At 41.5% G+C, this 27,760-nt stretch overlaps 5 protein-coding genes across 9 annotated transcripts in view; 3 read left to right on the top strand and 2 right to left on the bottom strand.

Annotated features, from left to right (window-relative positions):
* polq (polymerase (DNA directed), theta) overlaps positions 1–1,751 on the top strand; it is a 15,520-nt gene extending 13,769 nt beyond the window's left edge. The window contains exons 31-35 of the mRNA XM_058061259.1: positions 261–372; positions 569–693; positions 793–928; positions 998–1,098; positions 1,215–1,751. Coding sequence (XP_057917242.1) covers positions 261–372; positions 569–693; positions 793–928; positions 998–1,098; positions 1,215–1,328 — 588 coding nt within the window. The 3' untranslated portion in view covers positions 1,329–1,751. The remainder of the gene's footprint in view (positions 1–260; positions 373–568; positions 694–792; positions 929–997; positions 1,099–1,214) is intronic.
* On the bottom strand, positions 1,579–11,332 carry uba6 (ubiquitin like modifier activating enzyme 6). Of its 3 annotated transcripts, none has more exons than XM_058061371.1 (32): positions 11,267–11,332; positions 10,757–10,827; positions 9,722–9,816; positions 9,464–9,492; positions 9,267–9,361; positions 9,088–9,199; positions 8,900–8,980; positions 8,673–8,795; positions 8,471–8,594; positions 8,289–8,392; positions 8,154–8,216; positions 8,001–8,077; positions 7,845–7,911; positions 7,608–7,751; positions 7,388–7,534; positions 7,243–7,323; positions 7,076–7,153; positions 6,660–6,841; positions 6,464–6,569; positions 6,293–6,382; positions 6,146–6,226; positions 5,936–6,064; positions 5,710–5,761; positions 5,581–5,644; positions 5,432–5,501; positions 5,281–5,352; positions 5,087–5,210; positions 4,809–5,002; positions 4,591–4,718; positions 3,519–3,606; positions 3,338–3,432; positions 1,579–2,799 (listed from the first exon to the last, which is right to left on the bottom strand). In XM_058061371.1, exons 2-32 carry the CDS (start codon positions 10,795–10,797, stop codon positions 2,658–2,660), a joined length of 3,078 nt encoding a protein of 1,025 aa, XP_057917354.1. In that variant the 5' UTR covers positions 10,798–10,827; positions 11,267–11,332; the 3' UTR covers positions 1,579–2,657. The 3 variants fall into 3 exon arrangements, with proteins under 3 accessions (XP_057917354.1, XP_057917447.1, XP_057917533.1); XM_058061464.1 differs by having other exon boundaries at positions 10,757–10,824; positions 11,267–11,326; XM_058061550.1 differs by having other exon boundaries at positions 10,757–10,848; positions 11,267–11,316.
* A 1,482-nt stretch (positions 11,333–12,814) lies between these two features.
* grhprb (glyoxylate reductase/hydroxypyruvate reductase b) lies at positions 12,815–15,828 on the top strand. The gene is made up of 9 exons (XM_058089231.1): positions 12,815–13,072; positions 13,315–13,448; positions 13,547–13,619; positions 14,590–14,706; positions 14,794–14,882; positions 14,954–15,058; positions 15,129–15,264; positions 15,329–15,459; positions 15,625–15,828. The coding sequence occupies exons 1-9, from the start codon at positions 12,906–12,908 to the stop codon at positions 15,744–15,746; spliced, it is 1,074 nt and encodes a 357-aa protein (XP_057945214.1). The 5' UTR covers positions 12,815–12,905; the 3' UTR covers positions 15,747–15,828.
* Positions 15,829–17,627: 1,799 nt separating this feature from the next.
* On the bottom strand, positions 17,628–22,355 carry LOC131139521 (zinc finger and BTB domain-containing protein 5). 2 transcript variants are annotated; one of them, XM_058089219.1, is made up of 4 exons: positions 22,012–22,355; positions 20,424–20,637; positions 19,561–20,358; positions 17,628–19,137 (listed from the first exon to the last, which is right to left on the bottom strand). In XM_058089219.1, exons 2-4 carry the CDS (start codon positions 20,631–20,633, stop codon positions 18,001–18,003), a joined length of 2,145 nt encoding a protein of 714 aa, XP_057945202.1. In that variant the 5' UTR covers positions 20,634–20,637; positions 22,012–22,355; the 3' UTR covers positions 17,628–18,000. The 2 variants fall into 2 exon arrangements, with proteins under 2 accessions (XP_057945202.1, XP_057945195.1); XM_058089212.1 differs by lacking the exon at positions 22,012–22,355 and adding an exon at positions 21,743–21,883.
* Positions 22,356–22,596: 241 nt separating this feature from the next.
* polr1e (RNA polymerase I subunit E) lies at positions 22,597–27,529 on the top strand. 2 transcript variants are annotated; one of them, XM_058079654.1, is made up of 13 exons: positions 22,597–22,757; positions 22,993–23,096; positions 23,172–23,248; positions 23,320–23,405; positions 23,501–23,556; positions 23,781–23,925; positions 24,046–24,156; positions 24,301–24,397; positions 24,930–25,060; positions 25,145–25,226; positions 25,362–25,493; positions 26,189–26,382; positions 26,934–27,529. In XM_058079654.1, the coding sequence occupies exons 1-12, from the start codon at positions 22,694–22,696 to the stop codon at positions 26,352–26,354; spliced, it is 1,251 nt and encodes a 416-aa protein (XP_057935637.1). In that variant the 5' UTR covers positions 22,597–22,693; the 3' UTR covers positions 26,355–26,382; positions 26,934–27,529. The 2 variants fall into 2 exon arrangements, with proteins under 2 accessions (XP_057935637.1, XP_057935646.1); XM_058079663.1 differs by lacking the exon at positions 26,934–27,529 and having other exon boundaries at positions 22,685–22,757; positions 26,189–26,919.
* The last annotated feature ends 231 nt before the right edge of the window (positions 27,530–27,760 follow it).

The following is a 27,760-nucleotide window of genomic DNA, read 5'->3' on the forward strand; positions in this document are numbered from 1 at the left end:
TTTACGTCCCATGATTTTTAGGGTTTTGATAAATAAAATTCAGCCCCTTTTCTCTATTTAATTATAGATTATCATTGTTTTATTCATATAATTTATTTTGAATTGATTTTTATAGTATCTGTTGTAGATGGGGGGGTAATTTTTTTTTTTTTTTTATTCTTTACAGTTTTGTCAAACAGCAGGCTGCAATTACGGTACATAAAATGACTTAACAGCTTTTATAGTATTGCTCAAGTTTCGTTTTTTTTTTTCTTTCTCAGATTTGCTATGGAATTATTTACGGGATGGGAGCCAAGTCTTTAGGGGAACAAATGGGAGTGGAGGAGAACGATGCCGCCTGCTACATCGAAAGCTTTAAGGCCAGATACAAGGGTAGGCACAACTTGGTACCTTTTTTGTATACAATACACTCACTCGACACAGCGATGGGGTACACCAGCACCATCTCATGTATTTCACAATAAGTTCCACCTATTTGTCACAATTATTTCACATTGTTTTCTCCATGTTTTTACCTGACCTAACAGAACCTGGGGTACCACTGTAGCTGTTGGTGTGTGTGTTTCAGGGGTCAACTCTTTCCTCAGAGACACAGTGAGGAAGTGCATCAAGGATGGTTATGTTCACACCCTGACAGGACGTCGCAGATACCTTCCCGGAATCACCAACACTAATACTCACATCAAAGCCCACGTAAAGCATTAAAAACACCCAATATGATCATATGATTTTATCCACATTGCAATGAAACATTTTCCAGCTGCTGATGTGTTGTTGTTGTTTCCCCTGCAGGCCGAGCGTCAAGCAGTGAATACAACAGTTCAGGGCTCTGCAGCAGACATCGTTAAACTCGCCACTGTGAACATTCAGAGGCGACTACAAAAAACATACCCGAAGGCGCCGCTGTCTCACCGGCACACACTCTCAGGTAGCATAACACAACTTTACATACTTTTGTGTAACATTTATGTGATGATATAACCGTCCACTCTTACAGCCAGTCATCTTCATAGAGGGACAACGTTGCGAGGAGGTTACTTTGTGCTGCAACTACATGATGAACTCATCTATGAAACCACGGAGGAGGATCTCATACAGGTAGGACGATACCCCTATTTTTCAGACAGTTTTTTTTTTCTAGTGGAAAACAAATCGTATATTCTGTAGTCAATACATATACTGGCCACAACAACATTTATTTTGTTCTCTGCCAGGTGGCTCAGATCGTCAAAAGGGAGATGGAGACAGCAGTGAAACTTTACGTGAAGCTAAAAGCCAAAGTAAAAGTAGGACCCAGTTGGGGGAATTTGCAGGACTTGGATATTTAATGTACTACATAAACACCAGCATTTTGGGGGGAGAAAAAAATGTATGATGTATTAAGGGTGTCACAAGTATTTTTTTATCCATTGTATTTTCCTTAATGCTAAACATTCATTCATTCTCATAGACTCATCCTGTGTATCATCTCACCTCATGAACTGAGTGTCCTGTGACACAACTCTATTATGTACGTATGTGACATTAGACAATACAGTTCATATAACAAGTTATAATGTATATATTCACACAAGCATATTTAATTCCAGAACTTTTAAATCACTGCATAAAGAATGAAATTGCACTTTGTCCAAATGAACATATTTATTGATATACTGTGCCAAGGGTTGTTTTTTTTTAAAACTTTTACTCATATCTTAACATCTGTATTTATGACATTGCTTGAATGTAATAAACTCATCTTGATAACATCCTCGTGTTAATAGAAAGTGTGTGACTGACATTAACTCACATTTTATTGATCCGCTGAACTTGTCTCGTCACAAAAAAGTACAACATTATCAGTGTTTTACAATTGGGACATTCACTGCACACCTGATCATGTGGAAAAAGAGACATTTTGCACAAAATAAAACAAGTGTGAAAGTAAATTAGTTTGAAGGCCAGTTCAGGTGGAACACTAACCGATGTCATTTTCTTCAAAATACCTGGACACGATAGAGTCTGCAAAAGGGGATGAGCATGAACACTTTCAACAGGAACAGGGCTGCTCGTCAGCGACACAACATTGGCACAAATGTAAACAGAAATCCTGAAACTAGAAAAGGTGTTGCTTGTTATCCAAGAAATAAAGCCAAGTGAAGATCAATGAAGTATTGGTCTAAATGATAAAGGAGGAGCTACAGCTAGCAAGTATGCATAGTACTGATGATGATGTGAACCCATGCTCGAAAACACAGTCACGCTGTCAAGAGAAATTACGGGTAAAGTCTATTTTCTGTAATCGACACAATAACTGGCATCATTGTTGGCATCTCCACTGAGTGACAGCTGCAAGTAAATTGTAGATTGGAGTGTGCATGTTTCTGTAAACACGATAGTCAGGCTCAGTGCCACAAACAAAAAGGGGGTCTTAATTAAGGCATCAGCACAAGTGGAGCTGTACAATTCGTCATCAGAGTTAAAACAAAGAAAAACAGCAGAGAACATACTGTATGTGCACATGTACAGTTAAGTGCTACTCAGGAAGCCTCATGTTCCTCTGTCCCAGCAAAGCAAGGCTGGACTTCCATGAGGAGCTGTGTGCTGGGACCACTTCCCTGGTCATTGCAACAGTATATATTCATTCATGTATGTAACAGGGTGGTGTGGCGATGTCAGGGTGCGTGTCCATCGTGGGAGAAGTAGTACCTGACAGGAGGACCGGGGAGGTCTTCGTCTGTGTCAGTCTCCGGTGCGAATGACACCGTGAGGTCGACGTATTGGCGGCCCATTGCTGGCTTGATCAGTTTCTGCATCCTGTTGAGACAAAACCGAGTCAATTTGATGGTCTCATCCAACTGTGTGAGGGTCTTTGACAAAGTACAATAGCAGAGGTTGTTTTGCAAGCCCACCAGCAAATGGCCAAAAAAAACATGGGTGATAGATTAATTCATTCATTTTCTACCGCTTTTCCTCACAAGGGTCGCGGGGGGGGGGCTGGAGCCTATCCCAGCTGTCTTCTGGCGAGAGGCGGGGTACACCCTGGACTGGTCACCAGCCAATCACAGGGCACATATAGACAAACAACCATTCACACTCACATTCATACCTATGGACAATTTGGAGTCGCTAATTAACCTAGCATGTTTTTGGAATGTGGGAGGAACCTGCAGTACTCGGAGAAAACCCACGAGGAGAACATGCAAACTCCACACAGAGATGGCCGAGGGTGGAATTGAACCCTGGTCTCCTAGCTGTGAGGTCTGCACGCTAACCACTCGTCCGCCGTGCCGCATGGGTGATAGATAAGACACAGCTCGATTTAACAAATTATGTTTCACTGTGAAACACTTACGTGAGTTTAAGTCTCTTTGTGTGTCCTGGTATAACAGGCACATAGATCATCTTCACACCGTGGACCACCATGGTGGGTTCAATTCCATACTTCTCCTAAAATACAATGCATACAACAAATTGTGGTGAAAATGGGATCAGAAAAAAAATGTTGCTGACATTGTCGCACAAATGTTCCTCACCCTGACTGCGTTCATGAAGTCTGACAAGGTGAAGTCCTCACGGCCGGTGATAGTCCAGCAGTCCCAGATGGAAAAATAGATGTTGTCCCTAGAAGAGACCACATGTTTGCGATTTTTTTTCTTTCTTAATTTATTTCAGACATGCATACGATGTTATATTATTGTTTCTCACTTACAATATCTTTATATACGTATATATATATATATACATACATACACACAACACCTCATTACTACACATGTCTGAAAAGGAGCAGGAAGAAGCAAAGCTTATTAAATCCTACCCCTTCTCCACGCCAGAGTAGTTACCAATTCAATAAGTGATTTTTCCCACACATATAATCACAGGATCTTACATAAGACAAAACAACAAAAGAAGAGTGGGAACATCGGACACCCCAGCAAAACCCCAGGACATTGCCGAAGCACACCACCAACCCCGCCAGCCAACCCACCTGGCCCCGACCCCCCTAGCCCTGGAGTGCACCCACCTAGTGCCCAGCACCCCAGCAGTCCCCGCTGCCCTCCAATAAGAAGCCATTTTGGTTTGACCCACAAGTATGTGTGATCCCTGGGCGGGCCTACATTTGGATGGATTCTTTGTTCTGTTGTTCAACAGACCTCTTCCTCGTGCCACCGACATGTCACTAGCATGTGGTCTACGTGACACCCGATGTCCAACCATCACTGTACCTCATTATTGCGAGGCCACACGGAATGCTCCCATAAGAAGCACCCACCAAGCCCGGGCGCCCCAAGCGCCCAGCCAGAGAGCAGCAAGCCGCGCAAGTGTGCTGAAGCACCCGAGACCCAGACTCTCACCCCCAGTAGCCCAGACAAGGCAGGGTCCACTTTACCAGGCCACAGCACACTCCCGGCCATCCCAGAGCTTCACCTAGATGCCCGACATCACCCACCCCTCATGTTGTCTGCCTATAAATTATGTTACCGTGATGACATTACAATATGTACAAAAATGCATGAGACACCCCAAAAGCTGCCCGATGGGACACATTGTGACCGTGACAATATGCCCCATATAATGAAGGATACAAGGCGTACAGCTTAGTACCTGATGAGTGTCTGCTTGACAGGAGCAGGCTCAGTGAACACCACTACTGGGAGGGCCAAGTTGAAAAAGCAGTTTTTCAAAGACTCAAAGCCATAGCCTCCAACGATCTTTATCAGCTCCAGGGCCACCTGAGACATGATGGATAGGAACGGATACAACCCATTAAATTCAACAACACGACATCCACTCAAATGACGACAGTATGACCTTCTCCTTACCAGTCCTGCCACGGCGGCTGTTGCTGTGGCGATGGCGGGGATGATCTTGCCGGCGATGCGTTTGGTCTTGAACCTGTCAGCGGGTTCAATGGAGTACATCTTGGCTCTGAGAGCGGACGCTGACGTGACAAAGTCTACGTGGCCGTTGCTGTCGTCGTCCTTCTCAAACTCCAGCACCGTCATCCGTAACGTCTCTAGACATGGTGTAAGAGCAAAAGAACTCTGTAGCTGCTGCTTTAACTTTCATTCGATACTGCTGAAGACCTTCCTGACTGTACCTGGCTTGACACTGTCGCCAGTAATGGACTGCTGCAGCTGCGTAATGGCCTCCCTCTCCTCTTCACTGCTTAGAGGCATCTTCATCTGATCAGGCTTCTTTGCTGCCACGTCAGTCTCTATCGACTGTGAGGAAGGCAATTATACAAAATGAACTGGGAATTTGTGAATCAGCATTGGTGACAGTGAAGCATACTTTGACAGAGGGTTGGTATGCTGGGATCTTGACAATGGAGAGGATTCTAGCCACAGCCTCTTCACAAAGATCCTGGAAAGAGAGCGGAGGGAAAAAAAAAAGCAGTGAAGCCTGTTGTGTGAGTATGCACGCGTCCACGTGGGTGACCTACCCTCTCTGAGTAAGGAATGCTGTAAATGCCAGCAAAGAGTCGGGCAGTGCTGACAATAAAGGTGAGGTGCCTGAAGGGACAAGTGCAGTTTGGGTAAGCTGAGTTGTGAGGTAAGACTAAAGCTGTGATGTTAAAAGCATTTTACTCACGTAGGGTCTTTTAAATCAAATTCAATGGGGGCTGGTGGTCTTTTTGGGGACTGCCAAAACAAACCTAATAAACAGAGATTGTTATGTGCTTTCTTGACAGTTTCTATATGTACTTTGGATAAAACTTACTTCCATCTTTTAACCTTGTGTCCAGAGGGAAAGAGTGCAGAAGCTGTAGGGCCTGTAGGAATATTGATGAGAGGTGTTGGTACTACATAATATATACAGGTACAGAATTAACAACATTTTAGGATGAGTCAAAAAAAAAAAAACAGTATTATTTATTTCATTGTCAGCAGTGATACAGAATGCAGTCAGTTTGTATTAGAACAATACGATACTTGTGCCTCATTACCTTTCTCTTGAAATACTTCTCAAATTTAAGTCGAGCCAAGATTATGCACTGTTCCCAATGGTGGGGCCGCCTGTTCAGCAGTTTAATGACTTGGAATGACCCCTCCAAATTTTCCCCTGCTTGCATCCTCTGTACAGACACAAAAAACATGGATCACTATGGAAAACTTGAAGGAAAAATAGCCAAGATATATAAAAAAAAACTTTGTACCTGTAGCACCAATTCAGCTGATGTGTGGGTCTGCCAGAAGGAGTTGTACATGGAGGGCTTCTGGACAAACGCATTCTCAAACTACAAGAAAACAGTCAACATTCTGAACATGGAACAGGAATTTGGATTAATTTTGTGATGGCCTACCTTGTCCCTGGCCCACTGGATGGTGTGCTCTATGACAGATGGGAACGACTTGAGGGTGCAGAATGGGATCTCCTCTTCTGGTGGGTCCCTCTGGTAGAAAAAGTTCAAAGAATAAAGAGTTCAGTCTGAACTCTTCAAGAGAAGGACGTGTGTGTCTGACATTGTACTGACATGGCTATTGTAGGACTCTGTCAAATTTGGCACAATTATTTCTGTGTGTCCTTTAGTGCCCATGGTCCCAGAGTCAAGGAGAGCTCTCTGATTGGATACACAGCGGCTGAAGCAAAAAAAAAAGTCTAATCAGATTTCTTCATTTATCTCCAAACAAATCTCATGTTTGAGATTAAGCGATAGCGGCCAAACATACCTGTCCACATATCTCCGGGCCTCTACATTGTCCAACGCAGTGACTACCAGGTTCAGCCGGGAGTAGAAGGAGTCACTATAGATGCCTTCGGTAGCCGGACACACCTTGTTGAGATGCGCGTCTATCTGTAGGTCAGGATTGATTTTCCGGGTGGCTTCTGCTGCTGTTGTACTCTTTGGTTTCTAAACAACAGATTGGGTCATATTTTAATTACAGTATTTAACTAATTAAACAAATACATTGAAAATATCTGAATATAAAATAATGTGTATATTTATAACACTGGAAAGTATGTCCAAACATTTGACTGATACTGTATAAATATTAAGTAAAAGCACACATTTTTCATGAATTGTAAAGTTTATACAATCAAGAATAACATGGGAACAAGTAAAACGTTGATAGAATCTTCTCACCTGTATATGTTGTGGTCTGAAAAGGAACTGTCTATTCAGGTTGGACTTTTCAATGAGGTCTGGATCTGTGATACACACCTGAGGACACACAAATATAGCGTGTTACATTTTCATCTAGTATAGAAGACTCAGAAATGTTGTTAAACCCAATGAAAGGAAAAGTGCACCTCTCCTGAGCTCCTGGTCAATCCCACTCCAAGCAGGGCAAAGTTTTTCAACATTTCACACCCTATGGCACCGCAGCCGACCTACAAAGGAGTCCTCCTTTAGGCTGTATCACGCATGAACCTCAATGTGCTGGCCTATACTTACCATGAAGACCCTGAGTTTATGCAGCTCTCCGCATAACGACTGACCGATGCAAGCTCGCAGTCCATCATAGCGGTCTCCCCGAGAAAGAAACTCATCAGCAGGCAGAGACTGAAGTGGCTTTACTATCTCGATGGCATCGAGATAAAACTACAACCCAGTCAAGCAAAAAATATTTAGTGACCAGACAGGACAGAAACGAAACATCAGAGGGGAGACCTACCCACTGTTGTAGGGGTGCAAACTTCCCTGTGATGGCCTTAAGAACCTCCTGACTGGCGATGCCTCCTACAGCTGCCGCTAATGGAGGAAGGATCCCCTTGGCTGTCCTCGACAGCCACTGCACCAACTCAGCATTCATAGGAGCCTGGATGTGGAAGGGAGGGAGTAAAGTTACTACACAGTGATTCATTTTCATTTACGAGTGGCACAAAAATCAAAACAATATTGGAATGCTTACTTTGTTCCTGAGTGTTGCATTCACTTCCTCTGTTAGCTTAAGCAGAACTTCAGCATCCTGTAAACAGCTGGTGGCATGAAAGTAACAACACTCAAAAATTTATGTGGAAACTATAAAAAATTTTTTTTAAAGGCAACATAGACGTATTTTGTTTACCCAATGTTGGGAAGTCTATTGTGCTGCTCCTGGAAGGTGTCCAGGGCCAACATGGCAGCATGGATTTGTAGTGGAGCCTGATTGGTAGAAGGCAAAGTAATGGTAATGAGGGAAATATAAGCATAAAAACAATACAATTCTCAGGATCCTTGCCTCTGGTTTACTGAAGTCTGGAATCAAAACCTGAGGATCCCACAACTGTCTCTCCATAGTTTCCTGAAAATTTTGCACAAGTTCAGAGCAGAGCCACAAACGCCAATTTGTTTCTTCGGAAACGTGTCGACTTACAAATTTGAATATCTTTGGGGTTTTCACAAGGACAAAGAAACCGCCGTGTGCATATGCTTGTAGTTGGGATGTGTCTCCTATTGTAAAACTGTGAGGGGAAAGGACTAACAATACACAGACCATATAAGGCTCACTCTATTATCAAATCACCTTGGAATCTAGATTTCCCTGGGTAGTGATACCTGTAACCTGTCTTGCAGTGCTGTTGAGCTCCACCATGCCGTTGACCTCTCTAAAGATGACACTCTGGCCTGTCTGGAGGCCATGAGGTTGGTTGTCCAGGCAGGTTACCACGCCAGGATTCTCCTGAGCAGCATAATGACAGGTTTTACAAGACGACTCAGGAAGGCACTAATGTAAAAGTACAAAAAATATCACTTGTACCTGAGTGATGCTTTGGATGAAAATCTCCTTGGGTTCCTCTCCTGTGGGATCGGACACTTCAAACTCGTCCCCAAAATCACAGAAGACCCGCACACAGATGCCATATGTGTCACAGCCAATGAACTGCCATGACAATGTAGTTTATATTAACATTTGACTGACTGCAGTGCCATGCATTTGGAGGAGAGACTTTTGCTATTGCTCTGTTGTGTATATAAAAGGCCTACTCTGATGGGGGGGTGTTGCGAGTGGCAGAAGTCATTCACTCTCTTCTGAAGGCTCAATCTGGCTTCAGTCAGGATCACACACTGAAAAAATAAGATTAAAAAAAATAAGGTAACATACAATCTTTCAAATTAGAATCTTAATCAAAGACATTTTTCAGCTTTCATGGAAAATGAAAGTAAAATAACACCTGATACATTCGGAGAAAGCTGAGATCAGTGTTGTCATCCAGAGGGGAGACAGATGTATCCACGTGGACATATGGGTTCAACTCTTCAACTCGAGGGCAAACTGCCTCTGCCCTGTGGATACATTAAAACAAATTTTTTTATTTTTATTTTTTTACCCCCAAGTCAATATGCTTTTTACCTTTTTTGATGGCTCAACACATCATCTTTGAGAATGAAGAAGTTGGAACCCAGATCCCGGGTTTCACATTCCTTTGTGTCATGAAGGGTGACTGCCTGCACACAGGACATCCAACTTTAGTGTTTACATACAACTATAGCAATGATAAACTGCATACACATGACACCGCAAGTGAAATGTTAGTTAGAAGAGGTTACCTTCACACCAGCGAGGACAATATTCTTTGCTGTGAAAACATAAAGTTGCTTATTTTCAATCCTCCATTTGTATGTACAAAATGAATTGGACACCTTTGTACACCTGCACAATCTGATTCAATCCATAAAAAAATTGATATCACTGCAAATGTATTGTTTTATTTATGAAGGCAGAACTGCTGATAAAACTCTTGGACTGCGCAGATGTACCAAATGTTGTGTCCAGTGAGTGCATATGACAATGACGTGGCAGCCTACCAATCTCGATTCCCAGCCCTCCCAGTCCACTGAGAAACACTGCAGATTGGGCCATCTGGTGCATGGCACTGTCTCCTAACACATACCGCTGGCGACTGCAGAGAGAAAAAAAGATGGGGTACAAATAAGTACTAGAGAAGTCAGCACTCGAGCAGGGCCAGTCAACTTGCTGCCTGTGGGCCAAATTCGGCCTGGGAACAAATGAGATCGGATTGGCTAAAATTCGGGAGTGACTGACATTCATCGCATGACATATCATACATCACAGCGTGTATTGACGGTTGAAAACAGATCGGTGGCTGTCATTGCTCTGGCAGGTAATTTTGGCGCTAACCTGTGTATATAATAACCACCAACCTATTGAACAATGTTGGCTTGTAATGACAGCATTGGCGAGTTTGTTTGCACGTTTATAATGGCGACCTGCGTTTTACTCGTTTAGTGACACAGATTGCTTTGACTTCAGTCTTCCACTAGATGTCGCTAATGTTGCTTTTCACTAATGCACCAAAGCTCAGAACAAACATGCTAAGGAGATAAAACCAATGCACAGAGTGAACTCTCTTCCTACCTGTTTGGAGGTGAGAGAAGAGGAAAACAGGCACAGCATTTCTGTATTATAGAGGTTATTTGAAAAGTGTTAGCTTTCTAAAAAGCTTTTCTGAAAATTTGAACCCTTGAATCCCTGAAGTTGGGATAGGTACATCAGATTTGACAATCATCATAATGTATTCCTTAAAAAGAATGGGACAGCTGGAACACCATTAATTTTCTGTCCATGATCCCACCTTCTCTTCTTGCAAAATGACAAATACTGATAATATTGTTTTAACCAAAGAGAGGCAACCGCACAAACGGTTTTGGCTTAGTTTTTTTTATGCCTGATGACAACAGAACCGTACTAACATCATGTTGAGTGTAGGCTGTTTTTCTGGGTGATAATGCAGAAGCAAATTATCCACTGAGGGTTTGAAGTAATAGGATCTCAGTCTGAAATAAATAACTGCCATTTCCTTTCCAACGTCCAACACTTGCCTGTAAAGAGAGTCGTCTATTTCCATTGAGTCTTCAGCCATGATGGCAGGGGTTGGGGGGGCAATCAACTGCTGGAGAGATAACGATACGACCTATTAAAACAAACAGGAGCGAGCAGAGAAGCTGTCAACTATACTTGCTATTTCTAGCGCAACCATTTAAAAGGAACAACGCCCCGCGGTTGTAGCTGAAAAGCTAACGAAACTGCATATCGGCTTTATGTAGTTATTTGTAATGCCCGTAGCAGCTAGTTACATTACCACACAAATGTAACTGTTTCTCTTTAGATGACTAAAACGTATATTGAAAAGTTAGCTTAAAGCTCAACGTTAGCAGGTGCTGCTAGCTAGCCTAGAGACTGGTGCCGGTGGTGAGGATATGTGATGTGCGTAAACGACGACAATAAATATAAGCAGAAACTAACTGCCGAATGAGGCAGATGGTGTTTTAATTGTATTTCTGGCAGAGTATGTTAAACGTCGATGTCTAAAAAGAAGAAATATTTCATACGTTGTCAATGTGCACGAAGAGCTGTGGCGAATGAATGGCTGTGACTGGTTAGAAATTGGGAACACTTCCGGGTTAACTCAGATCACATGATCGAGGTCATCCAATAAGCTCACTGTTGAATAATACGGTTGTGAAAAATTAACACGGTTTTTATTTCTTATTAATTTAATCATATATCCTTGTATTTTTTCATGTTATTTCCTGTAACAATAGTAATAACACAAAATAATCCTGCTGTCGAACTTTTGTTTTGGTAGGTGGGCTCTTATTTTGAACAGTTTTTCAGTATTTCCTCCTGGTGGCCGCATGTAGGTGCTGATCTGTCTGGGGTCATGTCAAAGATGCAAAAGGGGCAAATAAATTTATTTTCACCACATTTGTCTGTGACTAATAACTGGCAAATAGCCATAGCTCCCCTTCATTTCAGCAGACTAAGGTTGTAGGGATTATAATACTGGAGTTACTACTTCAGTGAGAACAACACAGTCAGTTACTGATTCTCAAACTATGGCACGAGTACCATTAGTGGTATGTGGCCTTTGGCTCGGTACTCAAGACCGGTAGAGATTTATTTAAAAAGATATGCTGAAGTTCTCCACGTTTCTTCTGGCTACTCCAGCTTCTTCCCACATCACAAAAGCTTGCATATTTGGCTAATTGGATACAAAATTGTCGTCAAGTGAAGTCGGAATGGAAATTCCACATACTTGCATTGTTCAAATCTGAATTTTGGAAAAAAAGTTATTATTAAGATCATCATAAAGAAAAAAAAAGTTCAAGAAACAAGCAAAATGCACCGTGCATTGAAATGCAGGCTATTGTATAGCAACTCAAAAAGTGGTGGCGATGTATTTTCAACGTGATAAGTGGTATAAAAAAAGTATGCAACCACAATGATAGTATTGCCGCTCCCCTCCTTCTGAACATCTCAAATTTTAATTTTCAATAATTCAAAATTCTACAATTGGAAATGATCAAGAACTGTTACATACAGTACATATGCCATAACTTCCATGTCTGATATTATTAATCCTAATTTAATGTATTGTCATTACTGATTTAATTATTGCTTAGTCTTTCTCCTGTGTTTGTTTAGACACAATACCCTGGATATGGTGAATGTAGTGAATTGTGCAACTATAAACACGTGATGTTCCTTATAATGTCCAAAACCATGTTACATTGCAATACATTACATGCTCAATATGCCCAAAGGAGTTTGTTGTTTTTATTTTTTTGTTCTGTTCTCTTAGATCAATTGCACAACAAGTCACGGCCAGGCGTTTGGATCTTTCCTGTTTGAAGAAACAAAGTTCACCGAGCAAGTGAAACATTTACATCGCCCTGACCCCCATTCAGGGTGTTGGTGTAAGACAAAACAATCCTAATATTGTCCTTAATTTAATATCTATGTGTCCCACATACTTTATCCAGAAAACATGAGCCAACTGTGACACAATTCCCTTCACCTTTAGACTTTACAGACATCCTCCTCCTAGTCGTACCGGCCAATCAAATGAGGGCACCTCCCATTGACTGAACCAGACGCCAACTTCTGCACACAGCCGCTACACAACTTCCAAGTACCACCACCATCTCTCCGATTGTTGCCTCCCCGAGAGTTTGCTTGCTTTTGGCAATGTGGTGCAGTCGTGTAGCACTGCGTCATCTCCAGAGGGTGACAGCCAAGACTCTCACTGGGGCCCCAGCAGGCTTCACGCAGAGAGAGATGTCAACGCTACCTCGGGTGTATGTCACTCGGCAGATCCCACCAGAGGGCCTGAGGATCCTCCGTGAATCTGGACAGTGAGTGTAATGAAACATTTTCAATGGAATATCCTGCAAAAGGTCAATTTATCATGGGTCAAACACAAAAGTCAGCAAAGTTGAGTAAACAGCACTGTTTACTACACAGCAGGTGAGATAAGACATAGAAATATAGAAGGCATCTCCATACAAGAGTGACTTAAAACAACAAAGCCATTACTAATGCACTCAAAAGATTGTCGTGTTTTTGGGTTTCAAAATCTCACTGTGTATTTTCCCAGACTGCAGTTTGAGCTGTGGGACTCCGATGACGTCCCTGTACCCAGGAAAGAGCTGCTTCAGAAGGTCAAAGGTGTTGACGCCTTGCTCTGCGTACTGACTGAAAAGATTGATGCAGAACTGTTGGATGCTGCAGGTGTTTGTTACATTGAAATCATCTCACAGCTTTCTCATGCATGCACTAATGTGTTTTGTGTGTGGCTGCGTGTGCATGTGTGTGTTGTCCTCCGACAGGTCCAAACCTGAAAGTCCTAAGCACCATGTCCGTGGGTTTTGACCACCTCTCTCTGGAGGAGCTAAAGAAACGGTGACGTTCCTATGTTATGCTATGCTATGTTATGAATGTTAAAAGCATCAGAAGTGTGAAAGCTTATACTGTAGCACTCGGTTGGATGCTTTCATACTTAAGCTGTAATGTATAGTTTATAGGATATTAGAAAAAAAAAACATTTTAAAGAACATTTAAAATTTACCACACAGCAAATTGTGTTGAAAATATCTAATTGGGGATAAAGAATAAACATGTGGTAAGTCAAAAAACAAAACAAAAAATAAAATTAGTTAAATACAATTTACTAAATATCTATTATAATAAATATATTTAATAAATATACACAGTATAACAAGTATTTTGTTACAAATAAAATAAATTAAATAAAATATAATAAAATAAATAATTGTGAACTAATAAAACAAATGTTAAGGCCAAGGATAAATCATTTGGAAAAAGTTAAATGATAATTTTGAAATGCCTCCTTGGGTATAAAATAATAATAAAACAAACAAACAAATAAATAATAATAATAATAATAATAATAATAATATAATAGTTTGTATAATAAATATACTGAGAATTAATTAATTATTAATAATGAATTATTAATAATTATTATTAATAATTATTATTAATAATAAAATGTAAAAAATATTAAAAATGATAAAATATTATTATAGCTAAGAAAATAAATAATAAGAAAGTACCTAAAAAAACAATTAGAAATCATTTACAAACAATTTAACAAGCATTGAGAAAATGTCCCCTATCAAAGTTGAAGAAATATAAAAAAGAAACAATGGGCAGAAAAATATCGAGTTGTCACTTTGCTGTTACATACAGACCTGCAGAAAAGCACCATGCTGAAAGACACCTTAATAGTGGTAATGAAGCAGAGCAGCTTCTTTCTAATTGGTGCCAGGCTCGCTGCAGCAAGTACTACTGTATAACTGTATAACACCTCATGCTCCTGTAATAATATCCCGATTATGTGTCTAATCAGAGGAATTCGCGTGGGTTATACACCTGACGTTTTGACAGACGCCGTCGCTGAACTGACTGTGGCCCTGCTGCTTGCAACCTCCAGGAGGCTCATCGAGGCCACGCATGAAGCCAAGACGTAATTTTGAATACACTTCTTCAACTATGCACGCGTGTTCTTTAAAGGTTATGTTTTTGAAAAATATTTTTTTAATTGTGGCATCAGTGGAGGTTGGGGGACTTGGAGAACTCTGTGGCTGTGTGGACATGAGCTGGCCAACAGCACTGTGGGTATTCTGGGCTTGGGGAGGATCGGTAAGTACACACATCCACTTATCACTGACGGATATTACTACATGTTTGACATGTGTCATCTGTGCATTAAGGTGTGGCTATTGCTGAACGCCTGGCTCCTTTTAAAGTGAAAAAGTTCATCTATACAGACGTGGCCCCCAGGCCTGACCTAGCTGGTGGAATCAATGCAGAGTACGGTAAGAAACCGATGGTATTAAACCTTCCTATAAGAGACTTATGCAAGTGTAACATCTCCTTGGTTTTTAGTGACTTTTGATGATCTGGCCAAGCAGTCGGATTTCTTGTTAGTGTGCTGCGCTTTGACACCTGAAACACATATGATCTGTAACAAGAACCTTTTCTCCAAGATGAAAAAAACCTCCATCTTCATTAACACAAGCAGGTAAAGACCAAAAGATGTGATTACAAAGGAATCATGTCTCTCTCTAACATTGTTATGGTTGCAGAGGTGGAGTAGTGAACCAAGAAGACCTTTATGAGGCTCTATCGACCGATCAGATTGAAGGGGCTGGTCTGGACGTGACCATCCCTGAGCCTTTACCCACTGACCACCCACTGTTTACCCTCAAAAACTGTGGTGAGATGCTTATAGTCATTCATTCAATACATACAATACACAATGCAGTATAAACTGGGGTGTACTAGTTTTTCTCCAGTGGACAATAAAAACAAAAATAGGTTTCATTGTTACTTCCTGCAAAAAATATAAACCATTCTTGCCTCCTGTTTGCTCCTCCCACAGTGATTCTGCCCCACATTGCCAGTGCCTCCTACACCACCCGTAACGCCATGTCCAGCCTGGCGGCAAACAATCTCCTGCTCGGCCTCCGTGGCCAGCCAATGATCAAAGAGCTCAAACTGTGAGGTGGTACTGGTCCACCTGGTGGAGAACTGGAAACTATAGGGTCACCAGGTGATATTTCATTAAAATAATTGTCACAAACTACTGCATTTCTTTTGTGTTTTTAATTCAGTTTGTACAATTGCAAATTTCCCCACTGAGGAACGAATAAAGGCATATGTTATTTTACAACAACTGAATGGCCTTTACAATCCTTGTTGGTCGTATGGTTACACAATGTTAGCAATACTGGAAAGAAACAGAGCTCAGTCAACAGACGCTTTCAAGCTAAAAGACGTAAGGCAGTAACTTGAATCATGGATATAGGCATTTTTTGGCTATAAGTGCATCTTTTGCTAAGAGTATTTGTTAATGGCACCACCATTTGGGATTATATCACAACAGGAAGGTTAGGCTGAAAGAATTGACTATATTTTTGATTGTACAGTATATCAGTGGTGGATGAGAAGGAAACTTCACGTTATGTGAATAGTATTTGTAACATTTTTACAATGATTTAGCAGATTTTTCCGTCACTTTGCAAAAAATGCTTTTTATCAATGAGTACTGACATAAAAAATATATGGCCAAATAGTAAAATATTGCACTTTGTGGCAACATTTGTCATGTCAGGCATGTTTTGGGGGTGTTCGGCCCGTTTGCATATTCAGTGTAAGGACTCAAGATACTCAAATTATCATGTCATTCTTAGGAAGTGTTAAGTGAATTGGACAGTAAATTGCTTAAAACTTATGTGAGGTGTAATTGTAGTTTGTATAACGTTACATGAATATTGTTTGCTCCTATTTACACCCTGCAAGACACCAGGCATTAGTACTTAGACTTCAAACACCTTCACAAGGTGTTGTCTCACAAACCTTGGACAAGTACACAGACAGATATATTTAACATATTTAACAATTAGTGAAGTCTGTTTCTCTCTTTTTTAAAAGGTTCCACGACTGGTAGGTAAACAATGCAGAGCATTAAGAATGACTTTGACACTTAAAACTAGCGATAGGCATAACAATGGATACATTGTTGATACTTTTTGAAGAAATAGAGGCACGTGAAGGAGTAGGTAAGGTCGTTTCAGTCTCATAGTTTACTGTTGAAAGAAGACCAACATGCCAATGGGATGCTGTGTTAATACATCCACACTGCGGCATCACTTTTGATCAGGATTATTCTGTTCAATACTGGCATGGAAACAGAAGTTCGGAGCTCGGAGATCGCAGACCTCTGCCAAGTGCCATAGTTCCCGCCATATTGTGATTCACACCAAAATAATAATCCTACATTTTTGAGATTTTATAGTACTGATGAAAACTTGTCCTGTATTTTTTTCTCCGAAGTGCTCTGACCTTTTTTATAAACCAAAAATGGTTCTATATCTCAATGTAAAAGAATCCTTTTAAAAAATTCGCTAAATGCGCTAACCACTCAGTCAGCGTGCAGCCGGTCCGGAAATTTAATTAGTTCTTCCATATCCCATTTACGACTATTCCTGAAAATGTCATCAAATCCAGTCAGAACCTTTCATGTTATTTTGTACATGAACAAACATATATACGCCCGCAAAAACGCCCGCATCTCTGTGCTGCGCTTGGCAGATGTTGGTCCAGGACATATAGCCAAGTGCCTATCCCGAATATCAAAGCAATGTTTTGTCTAACACATACAGTACGTGCAATATGAAATGCACAACACGTTTCAAAGCACTGTTATGAAGTACAGTAAACATACACTTAAAATTTCTCTATGAGAAAAAATGTGCTGAAGCACAAATGTCTGATATTTACAGTTCTGAAAACATTTTTCTTTGCAGTCAAGGTCCTCAACACAAAATAAGGTGTTGTAAAATCGATCAATCAATAAATAAATAAATGCAGATGGTGCAATGGTCAACTTGCAGAAAGCATGCTGTGCATTTTACTCCACACCTTTCTTTGCACTCTACCGGTGCATTTCAGTGGGTGGCTGAAGGTAAAGTCCCATCAGTAAACACAAAGGTCAAAGGTGCAAACGTAGCACCAAGCAGACAACATATCTGAACGATCTTACTGATTGCTGGAGTGACAGGGCCGCACTGCATAATCCATAAGAAGATAAGTTGTCTAGTTTGTTACTTTATAGGTCAATGTAAGTGTTTTGATGAGTTGCATCACCATTATTTTGTCATGAGCTAACCTTGTTGGAGAATTGCGCTCCTTGTCGTTGAGGAACACCTACTTCAAGCATCCTCCTATGGATTGAAAATGCAAGAACCCAAGAGCTCTACAGGAGGGCGTTGGACATTTTGCTGTTCTGCCAGCGTAGACAGGTGGTCTTTGAATGCTTGTACAGATGTGAGGATTGGCTGAAGCGCTTCCCACACTTGAGGCAAGCGTACGGTTTCTCTCCCGTGTGGACCCGGATGTGTTTCTTGCAGTCGGTTAGCGTCAGAAATTTTTTACAGCAGATCTTACAGGCGTATTTGCGAGCGCCCTCCACCACCAAGACATTGTGCTCCGACAACGCCTTCTTGCACTTGGACAGGACATCTGCTGAGGCTGGGGTGAGCTGTGGCGGGAGAGATGTGGGCCTACTGCCGGACATATCATACCCTGGGCTCTTGCAGAGGAGCATGGGGCTTGCCAGGCTGGACGAGGCAGGGTCCTGGAGAACGCCGCCCTCTTCCCTCCCCATGCTATTAGTCATCTTTGGGGCGATGCGTCTGTAGCCTGGGTAACCCAGAATGGTGGGGGTTGTTCCGCTAGCACTGCGTGTGGGACGCCCTAAGGAATGTAGCCCCAGACTGGAGCGCTGAAAGTCCAAACTAAATGGATCAACCCTATTACCATTACCATTATTCCCACTTCCTCTAGGGTGCCCAAAACTGTCATGTAGTGGGTGAAGGAAAAGGGTATCGGCTTGGAGGTTATCTCCAAATTGAGTACGGCCTTCACTGCTGAGTGCATCTGACTGGAGCAGAGAGGACGGGGCAGAACTGGGCAGTCCAGAAGCCTCCTGTCTCAGCATAAAATTATGAGCAACAGCATCCCCAGTAGTGGTGTTGGGCAGGTCATCCTCTCCACCAATCAAGCCACTGTTACCGCTTCCAAAATTCTTCGGGCCAAGGAAACTGGAAATACTGAAATCAGGTTTGCTGTTCAACCCGTTACTACACCTGAAACCTCCCCCGCCTCCTCCTCCCATGCTTGTTTTGAGGAGAAGCTGTGAGCCGGACTGCAGCAGCGAGTTAGAGCTGGGCTGTGGTTCCGAAGTGAAGCTGCGGTCGTCGCTGCTCTCTGGGCTCAGCTCCACCTTTTCCACCACAGGCTCGGCGGGGTCGCTGCCTTCAGCCTGCAATGTCACGTCACTGAATTCGACTGCTGGCTCGGGTGAACTTAGCGGCTCTTGTTTGACCAGCACCTTAGAAAAAGCAAGGAAGCGTTGTCATTTAAAATAATATATATACAGTATATATAACACAGACAAAAATATTCCATTTACTAATATTGAACCCTACTCCAAATTGTATGAATGTAGGAATGAATGTGAGTGTGAATGGTTGTTTGTCTATATGTGCCCTATGATTGGCTGGCGACCAGTCCAGGGTGTACCCCGCCTCTAACCGAAGACAGGTGGGATAAGCTCCAGCATACCCGCGACCCTAGTGAGGATAAGCGGCATAGAAAATTGATGGATGGATAATATTGAACTCAACTTTGCGGAAATCAAAGTATATCTAGAGATATAAAGTGTATTTCACAAATATTGTCCCTGGAAATAATATAATAAAATATATACTAATTAACATTTCAGTAAGTTAGGATTCTAGACCAACAAAATTACCTTCTGTTCTTGTTCTTCTGTCTCCTCTTCCTCATCACCTCCTGATTTTACCTTCACCCCAGCTCTGTTGCTCTGGGAGTCGCCATCTTCCATGTCCTCCTCCTTGCCCACCCCTCCCTGCAGCCTCCCCAAATCCTCCCCCTCGCAGCACCCACTATCTGACTGACTTGGCATCTGGGGATCGTCCTGTGGGGCGCAAAGTATGCCGGCATCCAATTTGGAATCATCCCCCATCTTGTGAGAGTCTGGTGAAAGAAGACCTCCTTCTTCTTGGTCTTCCGGCAGTAATCCCAAGCTCGGCGCAGAGTGCCGCTGCCTCAGCCTTGGTGTCTCCTCAGACATGGGACAGGGTTTACGCTTGTGGAAGCGACGTATAGGGAAGGAGGCTCTCTGTTCCACCGCTCTGTTTCCCACCCTGTCCTCTTCCATCACACCTAAAGCAGAGCTCACCAAACTGAGGCCGAGCTGCTGCAGCAAGAAAGAGCGCTGTAACTTTGAGGTGGCAGCGTTTGCGGCCAAGTTAGCATTAGCCGCTAATGCAGGGTTCACTGCAATCTCTGCCGCCTGCTGCCTGTGCCTCTGCTGCTCCTGTTGTTGACGGTGAGGGGGTGGTCTATCACATGAAGGGGACATGGGCAAGGTGCATGTGGTTAGGTAGTGTTTGCAGGCTTTGACTACATTGTTGAGGTGCAGGTGGGAGGCTGCGAGCAGGACATCCATCACATTGCTCTCTCCTAGCATCAGCGTGGAGGTGTACATCATGTCCACCAAGGCAGCAAACGCTTCTGCTGTCACGACCTGCAAACATGCACAATATAGTTCATTTGGTTGTGTGCAATATCCATGACCATGAATGTCCTTACCTCGCTGTCCAGCTGGATCATATTCATACTAGCGTCTCCCTCTGTGACCGTGAACAAGGCTCTGAAGTGGGTGCTGCAGGCTGCCAGCACAGAACGATGGGCCTTGAAATGTCTACTGCCCACAACAATGACACAATCACACAGCTGACCATGCAGACGCTGATAATTCAGCTGCTGGAAGAGCTGCTCAAAGTGGCCTGGGAAGTCCATTCTCCTGTGGCACAAGATCCAAACAAGTTCATGAGTAAAAAAAACAACAACAACAACAAAAACAGTAGAGGAGCCAATCAGACATTATAGTATTCTTTCATTCATTAATTTTCCACCGCTTATCCTCACGAGGATTGCGGGGGGTGCTGGAGCCTATCCCAGCTGGCTGTCTTCAGGCGAGAGGCTGGGCACACACCGGACTGGTCGCCAGCCAATCACAGAGCACATATAGACAAACAACCATTCACACTCACATTCATACCTATGGACAACATGTTTTTGGAATGTGGGAGGAAACCGGAAAACCCGGAGAAAACCCACGCATGCACGGGGAGAACATTCAAACTCCACACAGAGATGGCCGAGGGTGGAACTGAACTCGCGTCTCCTAGCTGTGAGGCCTGCGTGCTAACCACTTGACCGCCGTGCAGCCATTATAGTTTTCTAAAATAGTAATCTAAATGTTTGTTGTTACTGAATTATGATTTATAAAACAAAGAAAAGCGCAACAGCAAAGTAAAACCACAAATTAATACTACAAGTACAATTAAATATTATATTGCAACAGAATTTTAAAAACACATTTAAACACTTAACACTTCAGATCAACACCACCGTTTCTCCCTGCTACATCGTGTCTTCGGGAACAGTCGTCAAAAATCTAATTTTTAATTTTATGTTCACATTTTTGGCTTCTTTTATGGGAAAAATTATTTGGACTTTCTTACTTTCTGGAATTACCTTAACCAATGTTCCACTGTAGTACAAACGCACTAATCAAAGATCTTCTATGTGACATGAGTGCTCTGGTGATTTTAGGAATCTGCTGCAAAAATGTTTTCACATGAACTCGGTGGTCTGTTGTCATTCGTTGGACTGATTTAGCCCGCGGGCCGCCAGTCGCATAACCCTAATTTAGAAGGTACTCTTACTGTTCAATTGTATATTGTTTATAATGTTCTATCGAGTCTCATTCTAACCACAACTTTTATCCATATAAGTATAATACAGTGTGTGTTGTACTCGACAATAGTATAGCATGAACTACACAGCAAATGTCACGAAAACGGTGTAATAGCTAGCTCTTGAGTTCAAAGCACAGACACAACCTTGCTATAGCGAAAAACACAGCGGACATCACATGTTGTCGTGATTTACTAGAATAGTCAGAAGCTTATAAAACAGAAAAAAAAATCCCAAGTCGAATTCGGGCCTTGGCGACAAACTGAGGAGGCTAAAGTTAGCTGGCTAGTGACCAGCTCACGGCCAGTAAGATGATGGAATTGAAGGTGGCAGTACACTATAAATCGGTTGGTTTTGTCAAATTTAACTGTCAAATTTAAATATCGCTCAAATATAATGATAATGAAATATTTACCTCCAGGATCCACGTCCCCTGGGGATGTACTTGTGTCTATGGCAGTCTGCCTTACGGGGTGGAGAACAGAGCAAATATCTTCACTCTTGTCTTCAGTTGTGGTTAGCAGTTATGTCCCCTGGGGTTTCCAAACATGAACACGACAGATAAAAGTGGTAACTATAAATAAAGGTATATCTGTATTAAATGTGTTGTCATTCTACTAATTGCCATCCTCAGACAGATCTTCCAAGCAGACTCACAGGGCGGCGCTGTGCTGACTGCTCAATCATGAGCGAGCAATTGCGAACGATCCGGCTCTTTTAGTCGTCTTCTTGAAGTGAATGGGTATTTCTCGGCTGTTTTTCTGTGTAGACGCATATTGCTCATGACCTCCCTGAGGCAAATGACATGCAGTTTCGTCATCCAACCGCTCGATGTCGCTCTGTATCTGAAGACGGGGCTAATGTATTTAACTTCTTCAGCAACAAATAAGGAAGAAACAGACATCACAATAAATCCAACAAAAACATTTCCAAATTATATATATATAATAATCATAATAATTAAATAATATAATAATTATAATTATAATAATATACTTTAATTTTTTCCCCAATCAGCTCCTCAAGCAAAATACTTGGTGAAACCTGCCCAAAGCGGAAGTACATGAACGGAAGCCTCACAACACAAGACAACAAATATGGCGACCACATGTTCGATAGCGTGCTGTAAAGAAGAGAGCGACTCGGATAAAGCAGTTATAGGTGAGCATATTACATTCGTAACATTTCTTGCTGTTTGTTAGGTTCAAAAACTAGGGCGAAGTAACTTTCTATTATGGAAAACATGGAAGAGAAATTCGCTCCAGTACTAGTACAGTATTTTCACCTTATGATCTTAGGGCTGTCAATCACATCTGCTAACTTTGTATATCTTAACAAATATGAATTAAGAATAGTGTAAAATATGTTTCGCACATGTGATATTTCTCTGCCTCAGTTCGCTTTTCCAATGGCAACGTCCAAAAGGCAGATAAACTGGACTTCATCATGTACAAGAGCACAGATGAGGTCAACCCTAGGAAAAAAAACAGACGGATGATGGTGAGAAACTCTTCTTCCTCTCATTCTTGCTTGGTTGGTGGGCGATCAAACACTTTAAATCTGTTGTTTATCAAGGTGGCTGAAACGGAAAGGATATCTTATGTTGGGCAAAACTTTGGAACGAGTTCTCTAAAATGCAACAGTCTCTGCAAGTAGGTGTAAATGTGTGAAGAACCTCCTTGCATAACTATAACATCTCATTGCTGACATGTTGTTTATTCAGGTATTATGTTGGAGTGTTGAACAAACACACCATGGAAATGGAACTGCACAATGCACAGCTCTTCAATATGCTACCTTTTGTACCAGGTACAGTAAAGTAATCAATGTTAATCATTTGGAACAAAGTGGTCAAGTGAATTTGTTGCCTGATTCAAACTAAACTATATGTATCTGTCCACCAGGAGAAACAGCAGCGACGGCCAACCCCAAAGACACAGATCTGACCTATAAAGAAAAGGTACCATAATCTGCCCTGTTTTTTTCCTGCCAGAGGTCTTACTCATTTGGCACATTGGTACATTGAAAGCTAACAGAAACATGAGCTGTAGCTTTAAAAATCCTGCTCATTCTTCCATTAAGATGCACACCACATCAAAACCATCATCTATCTTACAGTATTCTGTATATTCATAGCTGGTTTTCTGTTGTCAACTCTGTTTTGGTTTTTGATCCTCTGTCAAGGTTGACTCTCTGATTGAGGCGTTTGGCACCAACAAACAGAAGAGAGCTCTGACTTCTCGCAGGATGAACCAGGTTGGCAGCGAAATTCTGCACCATGCGGTTGCAAAGGCTGCCAACTCCGTCATTGATGGGAAAGGTCTGGAAGGTAAGCGTGTTGAACTACTTTTATTTGTAGAGCACCTGTCAAACAGTACATACTGTAAAATGTGTCATGAGACTAATCATTGGTCTTCATGACTTTTCTATCAACATTTTTTTGCAACAGCTTTGCAGCAGGAAGTGGCTGAGACTGAGTTGCAGGCAGAACTAGCTCTCTATCTTCCTCCCTGTAACAAGGATGCAGACGTGCCTGAGAATGTCTACCCATTTGATGAGCGTATCCTTTTGTTCATTTTCTATCCTATATTATTCTGTTCAGGGTAATAGCTAAGTTGTAACATTTTTCAGTCAGCTCCAATCCCTTTGGGGGATGATATACAGTGACAGTTGAGGTTGATGTTTTCCTTATAAGTAGCCGCAGTCCTAAGTCCAGCGGACCTCAAGGCTTTGGAGCAGGCTGGTTCTAAGATGGCAGCATTCACTTCTGAAGACCTGCAGAATATGAAAGACAGTGGAGGGTAGGATGACTAAAGCCATGTTTCTTTTTTTTAATTTAAGTGGTTCAGTTCTGTTTAAACCCTGATAGCAGCATCTGCAACATTGTGAAATCATAACAGGGCAACACCGAAGGCTATTCAACTTAAATTTTCAGAAAGCAAAGCTAACATATGTCATGAATCAATTAATACAGTAGTGCTTATTTTATTATAAAGTACACATACACAAAATTGAATCTGTGTGTGTGTGTGTGTGTGTGTGTGTGTGTGTGTGAGAGTAAGGGGAAGGAAAAGCTCTGACTCTATTATAGAGAGAAGTCGCCACCAATTTTGCTTGATGATTCGTTTTTTCAGATGTAAAAAATACCATATTATTTTCAGTTCGTTACGTTAAGAGGAAGGCAACCCAAAAAAGGAAGATAGTGGAGGATATTCAGAATCTTGTTTTGGTTATTTTTGTTCAATAATCAGAATGTTTTCTCCCCAAACAAAGCTAGAAGGCACACTCCATGTTGCATTCTAACCTTTTGTTGGTGCCTTCCTCTGCCTCCAGGTCTCTGTCTGTGGTGAAGCACCTGGAGACATTGCCCAGTGATGGTGAAGCTCGTGACAAGATGGCATGCTGTGCCTTTTACCTTTCCCTGCTCATCAAACTGTCACGACAGAAGAGCGTCAGCCGCAAGTGTCAGTCATCTCCCCTTTCACTGTTAACACGTGTCTAAAGCTGCACCATGTGCCACATTCTGGTTATAATGTTTATGTGTACAGTCGGCATAGAGGAAGGCTGTCCTCGCATTGTGCAGACCAATCTATTTAGGACCTTCACAGTGGAGACCTTCAACAACGGAAAGTATGATGCCACCAAAGCATGATTTATTTTCCCAAAATATACTGTCATTTTAATATTGGTTTAATTTTTGCCATGTTTTTATTGTTTCAAATGTGATTCAATACGGTTAAAGGAGCATTTCATACCAACTTTCAGGGTGCAGAACATGGTTTCGGCATCGATGCGTGCCAAATTAGCAGCATACTGCCTGGCTCTACTGCTCCATATGGGTCACATGACTGCTGACCTCACATTACTGCATCGGGACCTGGCAATCAGCGAGGCCAGGTAAGCATACTCACCAGACATAAGATTAGGTACACCTTCGTAATGTAAAAAAGAAAATGTGCACATTCACAAATACTGGAAATGATCCACACCCAAATAATGCCCTGATTCTATTGATCGCTAGTCTCAAAAGACATTGGCATAAAGAAATGTGGCTCTAGATAACCTCTTGATTTCATTTTTTAAATATATGTAAATTATATATTGTTGAATACTACAAAACAAAAATACTTGACATGACAACCACCTTTCATCTGTATAGCTATGTACTGTAAATTTAACATGGAAAATCCTGTTTTACATGACACTGTACAGTATATCAATTTCAAATCTCAGTTTCAAGTTAAAACTTATTTTAAAATTAATATTCTCTATATGATTTTACAGAGAAAACATTTTTAAAACCTGGCTTGGCTAAGGTGTGTGTGCTCATTGAATGAACTTGTTTAATGCATGCATTTATTGTACTATAACAGGGGACATAGTGTAGTACTACACAGTGTCATACTGATTATCTACATGAGGGGCTCACCACTACTATAACTAAATATAACTACAACACTATCAGTCAGAAAATTGTAAATGCAGCATTATATATACATATTTTTTTAAATTTGGGTTCTGATCTTAAGGGTTCTTAAGGGTACCTGATGTAACTCAATTGATTGTAGCCATCCACTTGTATGGTATTACAGGGTAATCGAAGTTGCCAAGTCGATGGGGCTGACCCTGGCAAAGCCGCCCCGTGCAAAGGATATTGAGGCAGGCCTCCACGACAAACACAAACAGACCTCCCTCGTTCTTCCTCTGGTCAAATACCAACAGTTGATGGAGAGACGGAAACGCAAGAAGATGCACTGAGGATATTAAAGTGCAAAACATGTGGGAGAACTACCACAAGCAAGACCTTTTTAGTTTATTCATTTGGTGAAGAAAATAAATAGAAATGTGATTCCAATAATCTGTTGCTGTGACAGATGCAAAGAAGCCGAATGAGGTAAACAAATATTAAATGAATAGCTTAATGAATAGCTTATGAATATTAAATCAAGCTTAGATGGTATAGGCACATTAGTTGATATCACATACTGCAGGCGCACATATTTACTAGGAAATACAGCATCCATGAGCGAGAAAAAGCAAATCTGGCTTTTTTCGGTATATAAAGCTCTGAATCTCCACTTTGAATTAAAAAGTAAAAATGTGATACAAATGGTACAGTTACAGCACTTCTGAATGTGAGTGGAAAAATAACTGTAAAGCTGTGTGATTTGAATAGCATAGACATTGTTGGGGAAATATGGTGCAGCTCCTTCACAAGCCACAACATGATACTTCCCAAACCTTAACTGAAGGCAGAGCAGCCCAAAAGGACAAGGAGCAGTTGACATCACGCAACAAACCATAAATGTCTATCAGAGCTGAAATACTCTTTTAAAAAAAGTCACTTGAAATAGTATATGCTTGATTTAATATTCAGGAATGTATGTCTGTGCACAACATGCATATTTCAAAGTGTATAATGCCCACAAGCAACAGTGAAGAAAAATTGGTACTGCTGAGAAAAATACAGATAAAATCCCTCCACTGCCTCAGGACAAATCCACCATCTGTGCCTATAAGCTTAAGTGCAACCGCCAAAGTTCAGTGCCACAAAATGCCTAAAATTAAAGTGCAAAGTATCATGCATCACGTGAAACATCAGTGAGTAACTTTTGACTGTACTTATGTGTTGTCACAGTAGTGTACCAATGATAGTAAAGAAGAAAACTGGTTAACAGTTTATAATAAGGTACATTAAATCACAGTAATGAGGAACAAACCTACCAAACCCTAACCACTACTCATTAATTCAATTCCGTGCCTTAGTTCCTCAGTAACTCCTATAAATTTGTGTGCCTTAGTCAGCTCTTAACTACTTAACTATTTTTATGTACCTAATTGTACAAAGTGAGCCCAACAACTGTGATGATAACCATAGAAACAGAAATGTAACTTAAGGCTTTACTGTGTCAAGTCATCTCACCTGCTTAAGCCACTTCTGCTCACTCCATCAGAGCTTAATGTGCACCACCAAAAAAATATCAAAGTTTGCATCAATGGCTATGTGGACCACAGAGCTGTGAGTCGTCTATATATATTTTTTTAATTCAAAACAAAAACACCAAAAATTAGAGATGTGATTTATGCAAATTTGAGCACTTAAATAGCTGCATGCCTCATTACAAGGTTTGACAGATGTCCAACAATTCATGCAAGGAAATAGC

The sequence above is a fragment of the Doryrhamphus excisus genome, chromosome 1 (genome assembly GCF_030265055.1).
Source record: "Doryrhamphus excisus isolate RoL2022-K1 chromosome 1, RoL_Dexc_1.0, whole genome shotgun sequence".
Classification (NCBI taxonomy): domain Eukaryota; kingdom Metazoa; phylum Chordata; class Actinopteri; order Syngnathiformes; family Syngnathidae; genus Doryrhamphus; species Doryrhamphus excisus.